At 37.6% G+C, this 23378-nt stretch overlaps 1 protein-coding gene across 1 annotated transcript; it reads right to left on the minus strand.

Moving 5' to 3' along the window:
* Positions 1 to 21105: 21105 nt before the first annotated feature.
* LOC150082772 (uncharacterized) lies at positions 21106 to 22393 on the minus strand. Its single transcript, XM_090376811.1, has 4 exons — positions 22381 to 22393; positions 22188 to 22228; positions 21822 to 21859; positions 21106 to 21620 (listed from the first exon to the last, which is right to left on the minus strand). Exons 2-4 carry the CDS (start codon positions 22204 to 22206, stop codon positions 21243 to 21245), a joined length of 435 nt encoding a protein of 144 aa, XP_090232937.1. The 5' UTR covers positions 22207 to 22228; positions 22381 to 22393; the 3' UTR covers positions 21106 to 21242.
* Positions 22394 to 23378: the final 985 nt, after the last annotated feature.

Below are 23378 nucleotides of genomic sequence, written 5' to 3' on the forward strand. Positions count from 1 at the left end.
AGTGGCAGCTATGTTTTAATGCTGTTAAATGCAAGTTCTTACACTTGGGGAACAGCAGCCCCAAAATAAATTATTCACTCGGTGAGATTGAATTAAAAACAATGGAGGAGGAAAGGTATCTGGGAGTTACAATATGGACAGATATGAAGTGTAAATATGCAGCCGGGAAAGCCCATGGTGTCATATCGATGATTTATTGAACGTTATCCTGTAGATGTAGGGAAGTCATAATCCCACTGTATAAGGCAATTGTAAGACCACATTTGGAATACTATGTTCAAGTATGGAGACCTCGTCTGAAAAAAAGATTGAGTTTCTTCAAAGGGTCCAAAGGTGGTCAACTGGAATGGTGAACTCGACAGGACGACCGTATGAGGAAAGACTCCGATTATGTGGGCTACAGAATTTGGCAACCAGGCCCCCCAGAAGTGACCTGATTGAGATTTATAAGGCTCTGAGAGGGATTAGTAAAATGAATGAAGGTGGAATTTTCACTGTTATAAAGAATTCCAGGACTAGAGATCATAAATTCAAATTACAGGGCTTGAGGTTTGGATTAGATTGTAGGAAGTTTTCTTTTAGCCAGCGAGTCGTTGATTACTGGAACAAGTTGCCCTCGCAGGTAGTTGAGGCTGACAGTTTGAATAAATTCATTAGTAAACTGGATAGTTACCAGGAGGGAAGCATATAATTTGTGTTTTCTTATATACTTGTTTTTTTTGCCAGTGCAGAAGAAGCCTGTGGCTTTTTTGCACTATATGGCGAATACTATTACTATTACTAAAAGTGCTACTGTATTTCATGCGGAACACGCTTTCTCTTTTACTCTTTCTGTATATGCGTGTGGGCCTTGTAAACCTGTCGGTGTCGTGTTGATTAAGTGAGCTTCATTTTGAATTGATGGACCCATTTATCTCCGTGAAAATATGACACGATATTCGAAAGATAAATTATTATTGTTGTTGATAACACATTGCTTTTGCATCACTATCGTTTTCACCACAATATTCGCTTGCATCATTATAATGCTGTTTAATACAAGAAATATGAGTAAAACTCACCCACAAGGAAGAGAAAAGTTGAAAAAAAAAAAACTTTTTTAACGATAAGCACTATGCCAAAAAGATATTTTCATTAAATAAATTGTCTGCTGAATTTATAATATAACTGAGAAACGGGATGCTAACTCAACGAAGGTTAATAGAAAAATTAATACCACTTTTTTTTTTTTAAATCACTATTTACTGATTTTCTGAATTATTTTTTTACATATATATATATATATATATATATATAAATCATTTGTTCATAAATTTTAGTTTCATGACAGCTTATGAGTTAAACTCCAGCTGAATATAGCTTCGAACAGAATGGAACTATCTGGAATACATTATAATCACCAGTGAAATTCTGTGAGTTTTTTTTTCTTCTCTGTTGCCTCCAAGGTGACATAACCTTCCTTTCCCTCGCAGGAAGTATTGGTCATACCACTCCTTACTGCGTAACATCGCAACCTATATTTGTGATGCAATTCTTAAACCGAATATTTCAGAAACACAAGGAAACGGTAAGGCCTGTGTGATAAGACCATGGGTGGACACTGAAAGTGCTTATTTTGAGAGATTAATGCCCACGTTCATATGTTAAGTATTGCAGGACCATTTGTTGAAGAACAGAAAACATTACTCAGAAACCTTACGAAATCCGAAATTGTACTATAATTTAAGAGCGTTGAGAATTAGTTTATGCGTTGATTTCTGGAGTATTTATAGAAGAATAATCGTCCTTCTAAAGAAGTATTATGAATTTAGTGAATTTACGTACCCCAATTTACGTTCCAAAAAAAAATAATGATTATTATTATTATCATCGTAGCCATCATCATGATTATCCCCAACTCTATGTCATATTATCTCCAACTAGAAATATCAAGAGCGGTCATATTCATTAGGGTTGTTGCTTTTTTAAAGATAACTTCCAAGGAGACTATTATGGTAGTGAGTTTTGTGAGTTTTATAGCACATCAGCATATCAGGTCATATTGTGCCATAAGAGAAAAAATGTTATGTCCGTAGAAGTGTGTGTATACACTGGCTGGTTTGTATGTTGTGCCGGCTGAAAAACAAAAGATTAACCAACAGGAAAATCCTGCATCCTCAGCAAGAGATCGGATAACCACAGCCCCGATTGAAGAGGAGTCCTCCAGTCGGAGAATTGCTCTTCAGTCCTCTTCAACTCTTGAAGGTCTGTTTGTCAGCCTCTAAATCCAATCCGTTTTAAACCTGCACCCTTAAAATGTAAGAAGGATATTCCTTCTACTACATAGTAGAAGAAATGGAGTAAAGTCGGAAGTTTGCTCTGAGTACAAACTTGATTCTGGCCAATTCAGGTTTCTTTGAAGCAAGGTGATCGAATTTCACTGGGTGTTGAGAATTAGCAACTTTACTAATTTTGAAGCAACTTTAAGAATTAGCAATTAGCAAGCGTATTTCTGACGATATGTTAGATAAATATATTTTTTATTTAACTTTGAAGGAAGGAGCTCGATATGAGAGACTTTTGTGACGACAAAAATATTTGGGTTCATGATGGTCAGCCAGTGGCTTAATATGGTACGTAATACGCTAGGATCAAGTCCCTATAGGTCTTAGTACTGCATGCAGTGCACTCTTACTGCCCCTTTTTATTCACTAATCACGTAGATTTGTTTCATGTAACAGGTATCCATTAAACCATCTCACGCTGGTTATTAAATGTACAGTATGTTCAGAAAAGGTTTGATGGTTTCAAAAGTTAATAATTATTTAACAGAAATAATATATATATATATATACACGCGCCTTTTGTCTTTACCACCATATATTTGGGCCTTTCCAAATTTCATTAAAATGAGAAAAATAGAAATCCGGCAATTATTTCTTTTTTCCATACGAATTGTATGAAAAAAAGAAATTCATACATTAAATGTAGTTTTAATATTATTGTTAGATTTAGCTAAACCGTGCACGCTTCGCGTGTATTTTACATATATACAGAGAGAAAAGAGACTTAAAAGTATAAGGGAGAAGTGTTATAAATATTATACAGTATATTGAACGGCTAAGTTTATAGAACGTACAACTATAAAACTTTATTGAAGTGTTCTATACAGTTATAATCTTAGTAATTAATTGATAAGGAGATAACTATATTTACTTTTCACTTTTATTAATCACAGAAAAATAACAAAAAATTCAATTAACTTAAGAAAAAATCGTACGCGCCTGAAATATAACGCGCTGCATGCATTAACTGACTTGTTTAATATTATTTTTGGTAGCCACGAAGATATCGAGATGGTACACGGTCTCTCTTTCCCGTTCTTTTAAGCTCTGTAACAAATATCAACTGGATTCGGACCTATGGGTTCGGATCTTTCACTCTTTTTGAGTGAAAACGTTTATTGAAAAGGCTTACTGAATTTTTTTCCCTCTTGAGATTACTCATATATAAACCTCTTCAGCTTGTTTGTATTGAGGTGTTCCTCTTGGTCATCGATAAGATGATGCCAGATGAGTAGCACCCGGATGAAAAATCAAATGGGATTAAAGATATATGAATGGACGAAGAATAAAGATAAATCAATAAATAGATATTAAGGATAGTTATCTCTGTAAAATTATTGTTCTGACAATATTTTTATGGCTGTGGTCTTTTAATTATAACTCTACAATCGGTATCTTTGAATGTGAAAATAAAAGACTGTTAATGTACCCGAAACAAAAACTTTATTATATTTTCATTGAATATGTTGTTTATACTTAACTTATTTATAACCCTGCATTGATATTTTCAGCAATTAAATATTTGGGATAGCCCCTATTAAGAAACCTGTTTATGAGGATGTTTTTGGTGTCATGGTCAGTCTCTTCTTATATCGAGATGAATTTAAACGTGTTAAGAAACTGAGGAGATATTATTGTAGTTTAGGTGCGTCTACCAGCAATGCGGAAGTACTCATTAGCATCGTTTTGCCCGTCTGTCTGTCTGCACGCACATAAATAGTGCTCTATCCGAACCGGATGAATTTTGCTGAATTTTCATTTTGAGATTCTTAATAGAATTAATCGTCCCAAATATGGTTTTTATACACGCGGATAATTTGGACTATCACACTTAAATACAGATGAGATGAGATGAACATAGATCTGAAATGGGCGAAGTGCCTCCATTCAAAGAGACATATTTTAACTAACTTTCCATGCTGCGATTTGCACGATGGGAGAAATAACCATTATTTGTATATACATTGCCAAACGTTTTTACTTATGATATGTATCCCACTTTAGCAAATTGTATGCTGGAAAGAATCATAAAGATTTCGCAATTCGCTTTTACTTTAAGAAAACCTTGGTAATTATTGTTAGCAAGGCGTAAGACTTTTGCTGACAACACTGGCAGCGTTTATGTCTTCCTCAACAGGATATATTGCACGTTGTTCTACTTATTAACTAATACACTTATGATAATGTAAGATTTGGTGTATAACTTGCCTTCCAACTTACAAAATACACTCCCCTCAAAATATTACAGAGTCCCCTGTACAATTTAGATCGAGTTTTAGGTAATGGTATTTTGGCAGAGTAATTGACGAAAAAATTTGAGGTGTTCAAGGTTCTGAGAGGAAAAAGTAGAATGAGGACGAAATTTTCACAGTTATAAATGATTCTAGAACTAGGGGCCATAAATTCAAGTTACGTGGGGAGATGTTTAGACTGGATTGCAGAAAGTTTTATTTTAGCCAGCGAGTTATAAATTACTGGAATAAGTTGCCGACATGGGTGGAAGAGGCTGACAGTTTGGGGAAATTCAAACATCTGGATAGTTACCTACGGGAGGATAGAAACGCATAGGTTTTCTATTTCATTTATTTTTATTTTTTATTATTGTTATTTTACTCTTTTTTTTCTTTATTTATTGTTATTATTATTATTTTTTTTTTTTTGACTGGTGCAGCATAAGCCTTAGGCTTCCTTGCACCATATGGCCATTACTAATACCAAATACTAATACTAAAAGTACGATAGCTGATGGTCTTCTTCGTGCGTCCCTAAGGGCAACAGTAGACGTGACACAGGTATCAGAGCAAACCTTATCAAAGGTGTGTAATTAGCGGCTGTCAGCTAAAAAACCAACAGCAAAATGCTTAAAGGATAAACCTTTCTTAACAGTATGTCGCTTATCAGTTAAAGTTCGAAAAAAGTCTTTAAAAAAGATTTAGTCACACAGGTTAATCACTTAATTCGCGGAATGGCAACGCCACCGTACAACCATGGAGTTAATACCAGCTGCTGGTTTATAACAAGAGAGCGTATGTCCAAGAATACACTAACTTAGTTGCACTTTCTGGCGGTGTTTGGCATTTTCAAAGTGGCTTTAAATTACTTGGTGTAAATTAAGTGTTTTGTAAGCTGAATGATGGAAGATTTGAAGAGCAGCAACCTTTTGTTATAGGCTATTGTATTCAACATAGTATGATTGCCGTAGAGACTGAGAGAAATTTCAGAGGTTTTAAGACAAATGACAAGTGTTTTAAGAAAACAGCAATTTTCGAGTAGCATAGGTCCATTAAGGAAGGTGGAGAATCTGTGGCCATAACCACCATTCTCAAATACTTATCAAGAAATGGCTTCTGGGAGTGTTTTTAAGAGTGGATTCGTTAATGGTGAGTGTATCCACTTTGAAAGAAGTTTATTTTTTCAAAAGGAAACAGCACTAGCAGGCATAAAGGTGAAAATTACAGTAGACCCATTCCACAAATTAAATGATCAATTTGCATGAGGTGTCATAAAATGGTAGTTATTTAATTTTTGACACACTGTAATTACGTTTTGCCTGTATGGACGTAATAGGATGTTTGGACTCCTGCAGTGTTGGTGCCATTCTACTGTACACAATATTTTTCAGAGTACCTACAAGTAAAGTTTAAGAGGTGTAAGCCAGATGAATGGGAAAGATTTTGTAGACCCTTCTACGTATTACCCTTTACTTAAATGCCTATCAGACAACCTCTTCCAGCGGGATGGTAATGCGGTGGTAATCCACCTTGTATGGAGTTAAAAATTTCCCTTGGTGCACATCCAATCAGTGTCACAACAATGAAAGAATTAATTTCAATCATCAGAGCTCGCGCTGGTAGCTGTTTGTATTGTTTTCCACATAGTAGTAGTAGTAGTAGTGGCACTTGATGCAAGAAAGCAAGTGTAGGAGCTTATGCAGCATCAGCCAAAAAAAAAAAAAAAAAAATCACACCATACCCTCCAAATGCCTGTCCAGTTCCTCCTTAAATTTATTTAACCTATCAACTTCCACAACGACAGATGGAAGTTTGTTCCAGCAATTAACCACCCGCTGGCTAAAGGCAAATTTCCGCACATCTATTCTACATCTATCCTTTCTTAATTTGAACTTATGTCCCCGTAGGTTCGTATTCTGAACAAGTGGGAGGATCCCATCAGAATTCAGCATGCTCAACCCATTCAAGGCCTTATAGACCTCAATCAGATCACCGCGCAGGTGCCTAGTCTCCAGCCACTGCAATTTGCAGAACTTAAGCCTCTCTTGGTAAGAGGATCCCTTCATTCCCCTCACCAATCGTGTTGCTCTTCTCTGTACACGCTCAAGCAAATCTACATCCTTCCTAAAATGAGGCCTCCAGACCTGTACGCAGTACTCAAGGCGTGGCCTGACCATTGCCTTATACAGAGGGACAATCACCTCCTTTTCCCTGCTAGCAAAATTCCTATATATCATTGACAAAACCCCATGACCTGCCCTAGCAGCCTGTCTACATTGCTCAGAAAACTTCATATCTGACTGCACAATTACTCCCAGGTCTTTTTCATTTTCTACCACCTTAAGTGTAGTACCACACAGTTGGTACGTTTCTCTGGGGTTACTTCTACCCATATGCAGTACTTTGCATTTGTCAAGGTTAAACTTCAGTTGCCACTTCTTAGCCCATCTGCCCAAATTATCTAGATCCTGTTGCAGTAGCACACTGCCATTACTGTCATTAACAACCCTGCCAACCTTCGTGTCATCTGCAAACTTCGACATTAAGCCTGATATACCTTCATCAATATCATTGATAAATATACAAAACAACAGTGGACCCAACACCGAACCCTGTGGGACTCCACTAATAACATTAGTCCACGAAGAGCAGCACCCATTGATTACCACCCTCTGTCTTCTCCCACTTAACCATCCTTTTATCCATTGTAGCAACTTACCCTTAATACCATTCTGCTCCAATTTGTACAGTAGTCTTCCATGCGCAACAGTGTCAAAAGCTTTCCTGAAATCCAAGTATATGATATCAAAATTATTTTTTGCATCCATTTCCTTTGTGACCACATCATAATAACCAATCAAATTTGTCAGACAAGACTTTCCCTTAACAAACCCATGCTGTGTCTGAATTATTGCTGCAGTCTTGTCTAGATGATCCTGCAATGCATCTTTAACCAGTGACTCCATTATTTTACCCGGAACAGAAGTTAAACTAACTGGTCTGTAATTACTCGTGTCACCCTTCGAACCTCCTTTGTGAATTGGGGATACATTTGCACATCTCCAGTCCGTGGGAACCTCCCCTGAATCCAAGGATGCTCTCATAATTATGGCTAAGGGTTTGCTTAGTTGCTTTGCCGCCTCCTTTAATATAACTGGATAGATCCCATCCACCCCAGGTGCCTTTCTTATGTTTAACTTAAACTTAAACATAGGATATGCCAGCCTTTTGACGAATTCACCAAAGCTTGAAAAACAGTGCCAGTACTGTCTTTATTGGTTTATGTAATAACGTCCATCAGATTAGCTGTCATCCACATATTGCATTGCACCATCTGTGTCAAATTTCATCCTTAAAATGGCGGTTTAGTTATGAATTTGTCTCCAACGTCTTTGCACTACCATAACATTTTCCATTTTTAAATAACATTTTAAGATCCACTTAAAAACCCACTTGGTTTCTCGAACATTAGAAGCAGTTTGCCATTTTCAGTTTCTGTTTTTAGGTGCGTTAGCATATACAGAGTGATTCACTACCAGTGCGACAAACTTGCAGGAGGTGTAGGGAACACAAAGACGAATCGGAATCACATAGCATTGCAGGGTCCGAAATGCCTTCGTCATGCGGTAGAGGACGTTGAACGGGAGGTCGCGTGAACAGCGATCCCGCTGGAAGTCAGCATTCCAGCGAACCGGTTCCCGAGTCAGTAGGATGGACGAGTATTCAAACGTTGAACTGGCCGACATGCACCTCGCGTGTGGAGCTGCGGACTGTAACGGGCGCGCCGCTCTGCGTTTGTACCAGGAACGTTTCCCGCACAAGCGTGCTCCTCATCGTACGATTTTCGCACGCGTGCACAGAAGGTTACGTGAGACTGGTTGTTTCACGAGAGGTACCATGAATCGAGAGCGAACGACGAGGACGCCAGACAATGAGGAGAATGTCCTACGTCTTGCAGAAGGCAATCCGAGTACGAGTACTCGAGCGATAGGCCAACGATTGGGTATTTCCCAATCCACTGTATGGACGATACTGTCAACAAACCAAATGAGTTCATACTATCTGCAACGCGTCCAGTCATTGGAGCCTGCGGATTATCCATTAGCCTGCGGATTAGCGTTGTAGGATTCGTGTGGCCACAGCTTTCTTCAGAGAAGACAACTTGCACTGTATGTATCATTGAGATGTCCAGGAAAACCCTTGAAGGTTTTGCTACTTGGTTTCTTCAACAGAAACGGTTCGCAAATGCTGACTTCCAGCGGGATCGCTGTTCACGCAACCTCCCGTTCAACGTCCTCTACCGCATGACGAAGGCATTTCGGACCCTGCAATGCTATGTGATTCCGATTCGTCTTTGTGCCCCCTACACCTCCTGCAAGTTTATCGCACTGGTAGTGAATCACCCTGTATATGCGTGAAGCGCCTAATACTAAACTGTCAGTCTGTACGTCCACACACGTAATAATTCAACTCTCATTGGATGGATTTTCATAACATTTTATATTTGGCTCTTTCAGAAAGATACGTTGAGCTTCTCCAAATTTCTTTAAAACCGGACCAATAGAAATACGGCAATCATTATTTATTATTTATTTTTTATACATATCACCTAACACATATACTGTAATATACCTTATCTTGTTGCTGAAGCTCTGGATATTGTGCTTGTTTTTTTTTTTTTTTTTTTTTTTTTTTTTTGGAGGAATAAATGGACAATATCAGAGATACTCTGCTGTATATGACAGGGGTCCCCTCAGTTAACAAAACACATTCGTTGTCTAACAGTCTTAATTTCAAAGTAAGCATTCGTGTCTCATAGTAACTGTCATTTTAATAAGCGTTGTAGGATTCGTGTGGCCACAGCTTTCTTCAGAGAAGACAACTTGCACTGTATATATCATTGAGATGTCCAGGTTATTTTGTATTCGAAGGGGACAGTGACGCCCCATGTACTAATTAAACCATCCTTCTTTAAATGAATTGACATTTTCTTATTGTATTCAGCTTTCCTAGATGAAATGAGACCATACAGGCAAGGTATTGAGCTTGGTTTTCGCACGCATCAGTTCAGCCAAAGGACAGTGTCAACTTGTACGTGAAAAACCCACAGCAACTGTTATTCCCAATGTTATACAGGAGTGGATAGCTGTGACAGAAACCACGTTTCCAATTCGCCCTGCGTAATTCTGTAGACATAATAATAGTCGCAGAATGATAGATCTGAAGAGGATGGCCTCACTAAACCGGCCGTGCTACATTACCCTGTAAATGTGTCCAAGACTGAGCAAGGATAAGAGCAAAGAGCAGACATGGTTAGATTATTAAACACCAGCTCACGTGAGAGAACAACACATAGATAGACAAATGGGTTTTATTATGAAAAATGACTGGAAATATCCGATTGGACTTGAATTATAAATTTTATCATTGTTCTTCTCACAAATAAATATTTACATTAAAAATCAAGGAACATTAAACATAGCCTTGTTATCCTTACAGGGACGCCAGATGAAAGGTTGGTCACGGTGTTACGTTTGAAAAATGAACAGTGGTGTTCTCATAGGTCGATTGTAAGTAGCTGGTTTTTCTTTTCCATTCATAATGGAATAGGCGCACACATTCTTTCTCTTTCAATGATAGCGATATTAATGGAAGGTCCATCTTCAGCGTTTTTCGAGGAACTCTTTCACATTGAGATTCTGCAAAGGCTGTAATTGGGTGGAGCTGAAAATATGTTATAAATGATGACCTTAGTGGCAATGAAAAGATAATTGTATAGTGTTTGGTTTATCCCGAAGGAAATAAGTTGAAGTTTTTTTGTAGTAGTCTAAATACTCATATGTCAGAAGAATATTTCCGATTCGCCGCAGTATCCCGATGCAAGTTCAGACGAGTTCTCAAGCGGCATCCATATTCATTGAAATTCTGCATCCGATGTAGCTAACCTTTGAAAATTTGAGCCTTGTTGGTAAACCCTTGCGGTAGAACAGTATATATAATCACCGTTCTCCTGACACCGAATGGAAAGTTCCCGGGTTCGAATTCCCATTACTGGCGCAAGGAATTTTTATGGGCTTTTTCTTCACACCGTGACTGAGTACGTTAGGTCTTGGGCGTTGGGTGCATTGTTTTTTCTCCCAGAAACCCTGATTTTACGTGCAGAAAACAGGAAAGTTGACCACAGAATACATGTACTTTACAGACACAATACTGTTGCCTCATAGCCTTAGTTGCTTTGGCGCTTAACACACACACACACGCCTTGGCTCCTCACTGGTAGCTGAGTGGATATTATATCACACTCTCACACCTTGCAATGGACAAGAATTCGACTACCATCGCCGCTCGAAGTCCCATTAAAAACCAAATCAATCAATCAATCAATCAACCGCTCGAAGTCGAAAAATGCATGCTTTAGGGATACCAGGAATGTTCATACTGGTCCTAAGGCGTGATCATCTGCTGGCACATTGCTATCCTGTATGGAATTTATATCTCTTTCCTCTATTTCCTTTTATTTCTTGACTTTTCCTTTCCTTTGTCTATCAGATGCTTACTTTTTTACTTTTTATTCTTCATTCTTCTTTTTCTGCTGTTCTTTCCTCTATTATCTTTACACTTGTCTTGCACTGGTGCGGGGTTTGTTGATAGAGTTCTATCAGTTTATTTTTTATTATCATTTTTAATTTTTAAATTCTTTTTATTTTTGTGCTTTTATTATTTTTTTATTTTGTTTACTCATTTTTTTAAATTGATTGGACTTTACGTCACACTCGAGGTTTGCTGCGGTTCCCGCTCAGCTGTGGCCCACCTCCTCGTGGCGTAAACGAATACCAGGAAGCACCTTCCTCGTGCCTGTTGCTTCCTGGTGGAAAAATAGCCAGAAACCACTAAAACTAAAAACATAACAACACGTACACAGCACAAACATAGCAATACACAAATTTCTGGTCTTTCTGCAGAGTTTCTGTATCATCACATTGCACAACGGAGAAGTTGAACTAGTTGTTGTTGTGTTTTAGGAACATCAGCGACTAAGGCTATGTTGCTCCGTGTATATTGTCTGTAAATTGCGTATATTCTGAGGTAGATTTTCTGTTTGTTGGACGAAAAACTCGAGTTTCCGGGATAAAAAACCATGGTACCCTCGCCTGAGGGCGACTAACTCAGCCATGTTGTGAAAATGGCCCATAAAAATTTCCCCCGTCATCGACGGGACTCGAACTCAAGTCTTTTCCGCCCGGAAAAGATCCGGGTGGAAAAGACAACTGCGATCCTACCAACTGTGCTACCCACGAGGGAGCTGGCTAGCTTTTGGGAACCGACCTACTTTGAGTAACTAGACTACAGTATGTAGTCTAGTTACTCAAAGTTGCTTTGAGTAACTAGTTGAGTGAGAAAAAGGTCCATAAAAATTCGTCGCATCATTCACGTCTATTTTAGGAGTGTTTGACTTTCAAATAAGATACCTGTAATCTCCTATACCGTACTGTCCGATTCTTTTCGTATGAAAAATTGAAAAGGATCGGAGCCGATCTTTCAAATTAATTAAAATGTTTCAGTGGGTGAAGATAAAACTGAGGGAGATATGGAATTGGAATCCAAATTAAAACTTCCCGGGCTGAAATTGGTGTCGGTCCGACTTTATCAAGCTAGTCCGAGATATTCAAAATATATTTCAATTTAATGTACACAGATAAATCGAAATGTTACTGGGAAAAAAATTCTGCTGGTCCGATTTTAATGAAATTAGAAGTGGCTAGACGAGTCTTTCTTAATGACCCAAATATGAAATTTAATGAAAATATATAAACGGGGAGTTGAGTTGATACATACTAATAGACGGATGTAACAACTTCAGTTTCTCACTATAGATACACATTTTGCTTTCTACTGCGTCGCTTGTTATGGCCAATTTTCCTTGCCTTCGGTTTGCCAATCCATATATACTATATATTCCAAATAGACAGCTGCATGGTACCTAACAATATGTCAACTCACCTTTGGTCAATTGCCCAATGTATCAGTGTATCCTTCGGTAAACTCCAAATCAGTTCATCTTCTGATTTCAGTCATGTTAACCTGGCCCGAGGTTGACGTGCAGTTCATTCCAAAGGGGTTTCGTGGATGGAACATTGTGGGCTCAGGGAACATTGTGAGCTCTGACTGAACTATATATTTAATTAAGTTTAGCGATTTGTTTCCCACCATTATCGAGGTGGAAGAGCAATATTTCAATATGCAACTTCAGGCAACAATTATACAAAGAATCATAAAGGAAAATTAATAGATTTGAATTTGATTTTTCTCTCATAATTTTGGGAAAACAGTGATGTAGCAACTTGGGCTAGGCTTCGCTTACGCAAAGGTTGAGGACTCTTCCGTTTCTTCCATTTTGAAAATCTTCGAGCCATAATTAGAGATGGAATGGACATTTGGCGTTTTGTATTCACTTTTAATCTTTTTTTGAAGGTGACAGCTAAAGAAAGAGGAAGAAACGCAGGAGAAATTAATTAATCCGGGGTTTACATGTGATTGCACCGGTTTTAAATGACTGATCAATCTAGAATTGACCTTTCACTGCATCAGCCTGTTTCTCTGACATTAATTCACACTTAACATATATTTTCTCCGAGTAACTTTGGTTGTTTTTTTTTTTTTAAATTATTTTTCCTGCATCTTAAGTTCATGGTTATTTGTAAAAAAATATCCGTATAACCAGCTCAGTACACTCGTTTAACATTTCCATTTATTATGTTTTCACCCTGGGGCATTCTCACTTTCTGAATACCACAGGTTAATCATAAAATGATATCATGAATACAATATAGTTTGTGTGTAGGCCTAATAATATATTATGCATTTTTCCAATTCTGACTTATATATCCTGCAATTCATTATATAAATCTTACATTTATTATAAAATTTATATCTATTTTCATGTATGAATATAATACCCCATTGCCCTGCAAGATATTCCTGTTCAGGGACATGCACCAATTATCAAACTGAAAAAAATAATTAAATAAATCAAAAAACTAATACGCGACACATATACTTGATAGTGTTCAGAATATTGAAACCAAACTGGACAAAGATCACATGGAAAAAGGGTCAAACATATATTTCTAACAGGATCTGCTTCACAAAATCATTCCAAGGACAACAGGGTATTCCCGCAAAACGTCTTTCACATTTCTGTAAGCTTTACTGTTACGAAAAAGAAATATTCATTGGAATGTGAAGATGAAATCACTAGAAACTATTGCTGATTACAACGATTGCTCTTAGATGTCTTTCTAGGCTTGGGTATCGTATTGGTTGTTGTAAAACGACTTTTTTCAGAATTGTCTATTGATAAGGGCTTGGCGAACGCTTTTTACATAATAAATGTGTGTTCTGATTAGAGCAATCAGCAATTCCAATCAACAGTTACTATTACTAGAATATGAAATTTGAAGTGGGCTCCGAATGGCTGGTGTTTGGTTTATACTAAGCACCAGAGCAACTAAGGACTCTAAATCGTCAGTATATCATGTCTGTAATTGTGTGCATTCTTCGGTCAGTTTATTGATTGCTGGACGAAAACCCCAAATTTTCTGGAGAAAAACCGTGCAACCCTCTCCTGACACCGACTAACTCACCCACATTGTGAAAAAAATCCCTTAAAATTTTCTCGCGTCATTAATGGTATTCCAATTAAAGTGATTATAACCACTGTGCTACCGCGGAACATACGACGCGTGGCTATAAAGTTCACGTGCTGGTGCAATAAGAACCAAAGGATCTCAAAACGTTTTATTTTTATTCAGAAGTAATCACCATTTGACTGAATGCACTTGTTACGCCAAATGTTATAAAAGTTCTAAAAGTTTCTGAGAAGAGTCAGCGAACGCTTCCAAAGATGTTCACTTCGGGCAGTTACGTTTTTCTCTATGATGTCCTCAACATCTTGAAATCTCTTTCCTTTGAGGGCAGTTTTCACCTTGGGAAAGAGGAAGAAGTCCACTGGTTCTAGATCAAGAAAGTAAAGTGGATGGTTACAGTGCCATGTTTCTTCAGAAATGTCTTCACAATAAGGGCGGAATGGGCAGCAGTATTGCCGTGCGAGAAGAACCAGCTGCCTTTCTCTCAAAATCGCTGCCTCGTCCCGGAAATCCGCTTCAATAGTCTTTGAATAGTATAGTTGGGGGAAATTTGAGCTATAACATACCGCTTCCGTTTTTTTTAAACTTATCGAACACGACCCCAACTGCATCATTGCAGGAACGTTATTGCCGCACACATCTATACACTGCCCCACCATTAATATCCAGACACCCCCTCCATTGATAGCTGGTCACGTCATACTCAAGCATCACGTGTCTGATGCGAGTGCTAGTTTACCTTCGAGGAGACAATAGTTCCATTGTGAATGCAAGAATAGCTGATCGACGGAGTTAACAGACATTCCAGCACGAAATGATAATAGGGTGCCACATTAGCAGTCGGTCTGTACGTGTCATTTCAACGGCACTGAAGATCCCGACATCGACGATTGGTGATGTGATCTGCAAATGGTAACTTTACCGCCATGATGATCCCGTTCTGCAAGGGTAGGAATGATGTATGCGCTTATGCAGACGATATTAAGATCCTAGCACCCATTCAACTGTCCATAACCAATAGTGCATTGTGTGAACAGATTAATTATAAGCTTCTGAACTTATTCGTGTACTTAGATAAATTTGGCTTGGTCCTAAATCCGCAGAAGACTGTAATCATGGTGTACTCGCTCAAAAAATCGCCTATGCTTGTACACCCGAAACTTAATGGCAAACCTATCCCAGTTGTTGAGACGTATAGAGATCTGGGAGTAGCATTTAATACTAAACTTACGTTCAAGTCTCATATTGACCTGATTTTAAAGAAAATGAACTACTTAGGTTGGGCAACAAAACAGCACCTCTTGCACGTGAAACAGACTACAACAAACGTACGATATTTAAGAACCACAGTGTATTCGGCCATTTTGTATGGCGCCGAATTGTGGGCGTCAGCCACCCCTACCCACATTAGGAGAATATATGCGAGTGAATTCTGGCTGCTGAAGTGGGCAAACCATAAGCACCATCCCCCTCAACAGTTAAGGATCACGCAGCTCTCTGAATAGCTTAAACTGCAGCGTTTACCAGACATCATTGCCTGGAAACGATTAGTAACCACAATCAAAATGATGACTGGCACGATATCATCACCATGCTTCTGGCAACTTTGTGAGTGGCACATCCCGCCATCTGCATTAAGAGGCACCAAATCCTTGAGAATGAAGACTAACAGACTGAAGATGGCCGACAGGTTTATACCCGCCTGTGCGTTAGAATCAATGCAGTTCCTAACACATATTGGAATTGACTACTAAGGCTCATAAAAGATCCGAAATATAGGAAACAAACCGCAGTGTGGTTCGCTGAGGCTACTGTTGCCTAGTAGTTGTGTGAATTTCTGTCAAGAAGTGTGTACGCAATGGAATAGGGTATAATCTCGCACAAGTTGATTCAGTGGATGTGATGTTAAGATGAACTTTTGTATTGCAATTGCCAGGACTCTAGACAGAAACGTAGTGATGAGTAATGCAGTTTATATTTCATCTTTTCGTGTATATTTAACCTTTCTTGTATATTTTAGACATTCTTTTATTCACATTTTATGGTAATACCCTGGCATTTTTTGCCGTGAAGGGAATTTGCTACTTAGCAATGTACACCGATATTTTAAATTTGATAGGACAAATAAAGAAATGGTGCTGAAACCGTCAAGAAACGACCCGAAAACTTCCGAACCTGACTGGACGACAAGAGAGCACTGCAAAGAATCGTCCGCTCGGAATGCAGGTTGATGTTGTTGCAGCATACACAAACCCTCAGTGAAACTATTGAAACACATATCATCACTAGTACAGTGCGCAGGTCGCTGCAAAATATGGGTTACCGCGATTATTCAGCCGTCCGCAAATCACTAAATACCCTACCAATCCCAGGTTCTGTCTAGCTTGGTGTAAGGCCCACCGTTCTTGTTCCATAGACTAATGGCAAACTGTGCTTTAGAGTGACCAGTCACGGTACATAATCAACCAGTCTGACGCTCTTGTTTGGGTGTGGTGGATGCCTGATAAAAGCTACCTGCTGGACTGTACCGTCCGATAATGAAGTTTGGCGGAAGCAGCCTGACGTTTTTAGGCTGTTTTTCATGGTTTGGCCTACGAACATTAGTTGAACATCAGCATTCATGGACAAAACCATGAATGCTGATTGTATCTAATAGACGTCCTAAACAGTAATTGGACACTAATGCGTTGCCTGCCTGGTGACAAGACGTCGGGCTAGGCTCATACCTCTATAAGCAGGACAACCTTTCATGTCATACTGATGGCTTTGTGACGGACTGGTTTGAGGATATCAGCATCGAAAATTTGAAGTGGCAACTTGAAAGTCCTAACTTCAATCCTATAGTAAGCCGTTGAGACAAATTGAATCATCGTACGTGTGTGAAGAGACAACCCCCCCCCCCCCCTCCCCAAAATAGAGCTGAATTGGCGTTTTGAAGGCCGGATGGGAAAAAATATCAATGTACATTTACAAAAAAAACTAGTGGGGAGTGTTCCACGGAGGACAGAGACTGTCATAAAGGCTAAACGGTTTCAGCACACCTTATTAGTTTTCTTGTAAATAATGATTATGTGTAGATATGCAGGTGTTCGGATATTAATGGTAGGGCATTGTACATCTTCGTGCTTACCACTATACACTTACATATCTTCTCTGGAATTTTTATGGCTTTTAGCAAAGAACAATATTCAGCGCTTCAGTGTAGTTTCTAAATATTGCAGTGTACTGAATTTGAATGGTTATTCTTATTGTTTAACTCATTTTAGCCAGTTGGTTGATTAGCTGTTGTTATTGGATTTTAGGAGCATCGGCGGCTAAGGCCATGTTGCTCCGTGTATATTGTCTGTAAATTGCGTGTGCGCTAAGGTTGATTTTCTGTTTTCTGGACGAAAAACCTGAGTTTCCGGTAGGAAAAACCATGCTACCCCCGCCTGAGACCGATTAAATCAGCCATGTTGCGAAAAAGATCCATAAAAAATTCCTCCCGTCATCAACGGGATTCGAACTCAGGTCTTTTCACCCGGTGTGGGGAGGACGGTGATCCAACGAACTGTGCTACCCACGAGAGAAGTTTATTAGCTTCCAGGATCTTATGGCCATGAGGCGCCAGTCTATTGCCTTCCCTCTCACCGTAGGAGACTGTTTAATTTGGCCACAGTGTGGAGGGAGTCAATAAAAAGGTATTTGCTTTTGTTCTATGGAATCGAACCCAAGACTTCCGTATAAATGGAGGGGGAAAAAGCAGTTACCAATGTACTAATCGCGAAGAAATAATTTTTAGTCAGCATATTCTAATTTATGTAGTTAGAATTTTCTGCGGAGCGTAATGGGTTAAAGGATTTGGAGTATGTTAATATCCCTCATTGCGAGTGCCCCAAGGGATAAATTGCTCATATTACAGTGAGTGCAATGATAGAAATAAAATTAACTACATTTTCTTATTCCTCGATTCAAATACCTACCATTACTACGTAATGTCCTACTATATTTTCCCATTATCATACCTTAACAAGAAACACACCTTTTGGCGTGTTCATATATTTGAGTTATGCAAATTGCACACACCTAAAAGCCAAGCATTACCGGTTTTTATCGTTATAAATATGCAATTTCCTAATAAAAGTTTTATAAGTAACTGACTGGCAGAAATCTTTACGTATTCTCAGATTTTTGTTCGTCTTGTTAACTCTCGGACTAGTTCCTTTTCATAAAGAGGCCAAACGTTATTACAGCTCCTTTATGTTGTACCGGTTCATCTTCCCTTTTATATAATTGTCCGTTTTTCCTCTTCTACAGAGGCCAGCCACTTGCTAGTGAGGACATCTACAACGTTATTAATTTCTGCGACTCCTTTCCTCCTGTATAGATTTACATGTTGTGATGGTTGGTTTGAAAGACGCCTCACAAAAATATTGTTATTGTTAGAGGTAATGCGATTCCCCACAAAACTAATCATAGGACTACTCTTTAAGAGTAAAGATCAGCTCCTTCTAGGTACGGGCCCCTAAAATTTAAGGTCTAATAATATAAAAAAACAACTTGAAGTTCTAAGTTTTCTATGATTAGATAACTTCTGTACTGATTTCTAATAATCACTACGAGCCATTCGGTTATTACAAATTATTGAATACTAAGATTATTCAGGACAAACGAAAAACTTTAATTATTTTTTATAAAAAAATATTTGGATTCCCTATGCTTATAGTGAATAATGAAAGAAACATTTATACCTCCCTAATTTATTCTATATACCAAATATAAATTTACTTAGCTACCTTATTTTTTATAAAATGGCAATAAAATTTGAATCTATGATGCATGATAGACCATTAAATTATGGTATCAAAGGCTTGAAAAGTTTGCTGTCCTCCTCCTCCTCTGGATTTTCTCAGATCACTATAAATGGTATTATTATTAAATCGATCGCATTAAAGAGATATGTCCCTCAGGGCTATGCGCTTGGCCCTTGTAATTTTAATATTATATTAATGATTTAGCATTATTATTTATGGACTCATCTTTAATGTCCCTATCATGCGCAAATGATATAAAGCTTCTTGAAATTACTTCTCCACATCATACGTTAATGCTAAATCTTTTGTCACATTAAACAAATGATCGATTGCTAATAATCTTTTAATTAATATATATAAATGTAAAATATCAACTTTTGCACAGATTAAAAATAAGAAGATTTACATTGCTATACTGTTAATAGCTGAATTAATAGTAAAGTTATGTAAAGGCATCTGCAACTAAGGCCATATTGCTCTGCATATACTGTTGTAAATTGCTTGTGTCCTGAGGTCGATTTTCTGTTTGCTGGACGAAAAACCTGAATTTCCGGGAGAAAAAACCGTGCTATCCTCGCCTGGGACCAAATAACTCAACCATGTTGTGAAAAAGGCCCATAAAAATTCCTCCCGTCATCAAAGGGACTCGAACTCAAGTCTTTTCAACCCGAAGTGGGGAGAGCGGCGATTGTACCAACTGTGCTACCCACAAGGGTTGTAATAGAACACTACCAAGGTAATTCGTGAGGTGTGTATGAGAGACTATGAACGCGATGCAGAGGTTCCAAGACTTCATTAAGACAATACCAAGTTAGGGGCATTCTTTCTCAATATTCAAGTCTTGGCAAGCCATTTTTGTAGGATTTTATTGCTTGAAAACTCTGTCAGAAAAGCTGTTATTTATCATCCAAATGAATAATTGATGTCTATCTTACACAATCCTTACTGTTAATTTTCTTTTCATTGCCCAGAGTCATTTATTATCTCTCCCTCGCAATCTATATCGCAACAAACTATGGCCTCTCTCTCTCCCTACCCTAAGGTGTAACTTTCCTTTTCCCGCTACTTGGTCATAGGTCAATTTGTCCTAGAACAGCAAAATTTTTTCCCATGTCGAAACGGTAAAGATTTCGTCAAAATACGTGTTCAGGAAAGAACTTCAAAAATTGATTTCAAATATGTACTTAGCATTTTCGCATAATATAGAAATATCTTAGTTAATATCCCATACGATTTTCAAATTTAGCTTTCAAAAATGTAATTGCCAAAACTGTTTGTCCCAGGATTCAACAGTAAACTTCCCAACTATGTGTAAACTTTTCTGCTTAAGAAGCTTTGAATTTCTTCCTTTCAACAGTTAGTCTATAATTTATTCATCCCTCTGCCTTTTATGTTGGTTGTGGTGTCCTCTTTTCCCAATAACCTAGGCTATCGAGGTATCTTGTATCACAATTAATTAATGAAGTGTCTAGCAATAAGTAACCTGATAAGAATCAGGTCTAATTATTGCTCACTTTGCCTTCTTTCTTACAGTTTCCTTTAAGTATCGAAGGAATCTGAGCTGCTTTTGTTCTCGCACTGGCGCAGTGAGGTAAAGAAGATGCTTTTAAATGCAAAAAATGCACACTCTCCAGTTTGGAAAGTTTAGCTCAATGATATTAGATTACGTTAAACACAAAGTAGAAACTTTTTTTTGTTTATCAAAAACAGATCTATTGTTACTACGTAGTTGGTAAACTTGCTTTTTCTGGAGATCGTTTACAGTATCAACGACATGGTTCTAATTAACAGTTCCTATAACATTCCCAATCGATAAAATGTTTATATTTGTTTTAATTTAAATGTAAATTAATGCCATTGATTGTAAATTTTTTTCTGAGCTGAATGCGACATAAAACAGAGACTACGCATCCTTGCTTGGCTTGTAGAACCAACCATGGCTTGTAGAAACAACAGAAGATTGAATAAAAAAGGTGCAAATTATGACTTTATGTTTTTATTGTATATAGTAGTGACTGCACATTAATCGCGCGAATAAAAATAGAAATTTAATAATATTGATGGTCGTTTCATCATTTATGTAAATAAAAAGAATCGTAAACCACACAGGTCTGTTTCCTTCTTTTATTTTTCCACTCATGTATATGTGACAATAGATGACTTACTACTGAAAATTGAACTGTGATAGATGCTAACATGTACATGTATTTTGTGCCTTTCCCGAACAGTTGGCTATTCTTATGTGATTCATTTCGTTTTGGAGCGTGGTAAGAGTGGTTCGGCCCTCTGGATGTCCGCTTCTGTGTGTATATGAACATCAGGATTTCCAGCTAGAATATTCCCATTAAGGTAGAAGAAATCTCTGGAGCTTGCACAAGGAATTGCATCTTCGTAACTGGAGCACGTAAATGTAAATTGGTTGAAGACTGTCTGGTTGCCACACACAAAACTGTACTGGACATCTTCTGTCGAACCAGCGCTTTCGACTTTGTGACACACGTGAAAGACCTTACAGTTGTTTTCTATATCTGCATAGATACCATCACCTGGGCATTTGAAAGTTGTCTTTATATTTCCAACAAGGACTTCAGCATCGTTAGGAAGTTCATAGGCGGCTCTTTTAAACTAACGTTATAAGAAACAATTAGGCTGGTTAATATAATTTAATTTCTGTTAATAACAGTTCTAATCATTAGCAGTACTAATTATCATTACCAAATTAATCCTTTAAATTATTTTAATTGGTTACAATACTCATTTCCTTCGATAAATTTTCAATTTCGATAGTTTTGGGCGCATCGGTGTACATATAAAATTCCTACTCACCCTTGGTAGCGAATTGGTTGCAGTCAGTGTAAGGCATACTGTAAATAGAAAGAATATTTTTATAGTAAATGAAAATTCATTTAACATGTTTTGATAAAAATAGCGTAACATTAAAATTATCCCGTTTATGAACGTTCATTAGCGTGAACATTAATTTTATTTGCATTTTTCCTTCCTTAAGTAAAGAAACAAAAAGCAATAATTTTATTTGTGTTAATAGGAATAATCTCAGAAATATTTCTCTGTATTTAAAACCAGCCCGTTTTAGAAGAACTCTTATCGATGCACTAAATTGGAGATTTTTTTTATTAAATTTTTTCTATGAACTACATTTAGAATAAATTCTTTGGGTTGGAGAGGACTTACCAATGAGGATAAGCTTCATTTCGTCTCTCTTCAGGCAGCCTCTAAAAAGAAAATTAATCAAACAAATGTATTTATTATAAAATAATGATAGTAACTCTTCATAATAGATGAGCATACATACATACACACACACAAACATGTATGGATGGTCCTGACAACACACTCGCAAGGCATTTATGAAATCTCCAGTTACCTGTAGAAGTAGGATAGCGTCTTTGTCGGATGATCTCAAAGACCGACTATTTATAGGTAAAATAATCTAACATACTTTCACTAGAAAGTCTTGAAAAGCCAGTTAACGAGGTTAGCTATGGAATAAAAATAATTTTTGTTTAATTCCTGATTGACTTGCGACCTCAATAGAAGCCTAGCATTAGGGTTATCGCTTTTTTAAAAATATTCTTATATATGTGGGTTTATTGAGAAATAGAGAGCATTGAGATTTCGTTCGTGTTCAATACCGAGTGTGTTCTCCAGGTCAGCCAAGTTCTTAACCATCGTGTGACCATGAGGGAGGCATCAACTCATCTTGGGTTCCATTGACTCTGTGCGGAAGGGGCGGAGATGAAATTGGTGACTGCTGAAAACTTATTCCCGCACCTATTAGTGTCAGAATATCCCAAATGGGTGCCACCTCTGTAGTCTGGCATGCGGTGTCTATAGTTCGAACAAGTCACGATTGCATTTCCAATGTGACTATCAATCAAAGACGAACAGGCAGAAGTAGAAATCCTTCACAAATTGTATGTGAAGCTGTATTTCAAGGATTTATAACAGGTGATTAGTTACGATAAAGGGTGCAAAAACATGTTTTACAGACAGGCCTTGTTTAAGAATCATATTTTAATCGCAAATATTTAAAGAGACCAGTCTAGTGAGTTGAGAAATATGGTGGCATTTCAACGAAAATAGAATTTTCTTAGCCGTTGGATACCAAATATTTCTGACAATATTTATCTTTTATTAGAGTTATGAATTCCTTTCTTTTCTTTCTTCAAGCTTATCTAATATTATTGCTTTAAATATTTTAATCACAAAATTTTAATTCTGCATATTACTGTAACAGTGCGTTAAAATTCTCTGCAGCATGAGTAATACCTGTAGTATGAGTAATTAGCGCATCTTTCCAGATCCAGCAATCACACATAAAAACATATCGGGTGAGTTGAACATCTTGAATACGAAGAAGAA

Source organism: Mastigoproctus giganteus, chromosome 7, assembly GCF_048544385.1.
Source record: "Mastigoproctus giganteus isolate SK-2022 chromosome 7, ASM4854438v1, whole genome shotgun sequence".
In the NCBI taxonomy this organism is placed as follows: Eukaryota; Metazoa; Arthropoda; class Arachnida; order Uropygi; family Thelyphonidae; genus Mastigoproctus; species Mastigoproctus giganteus.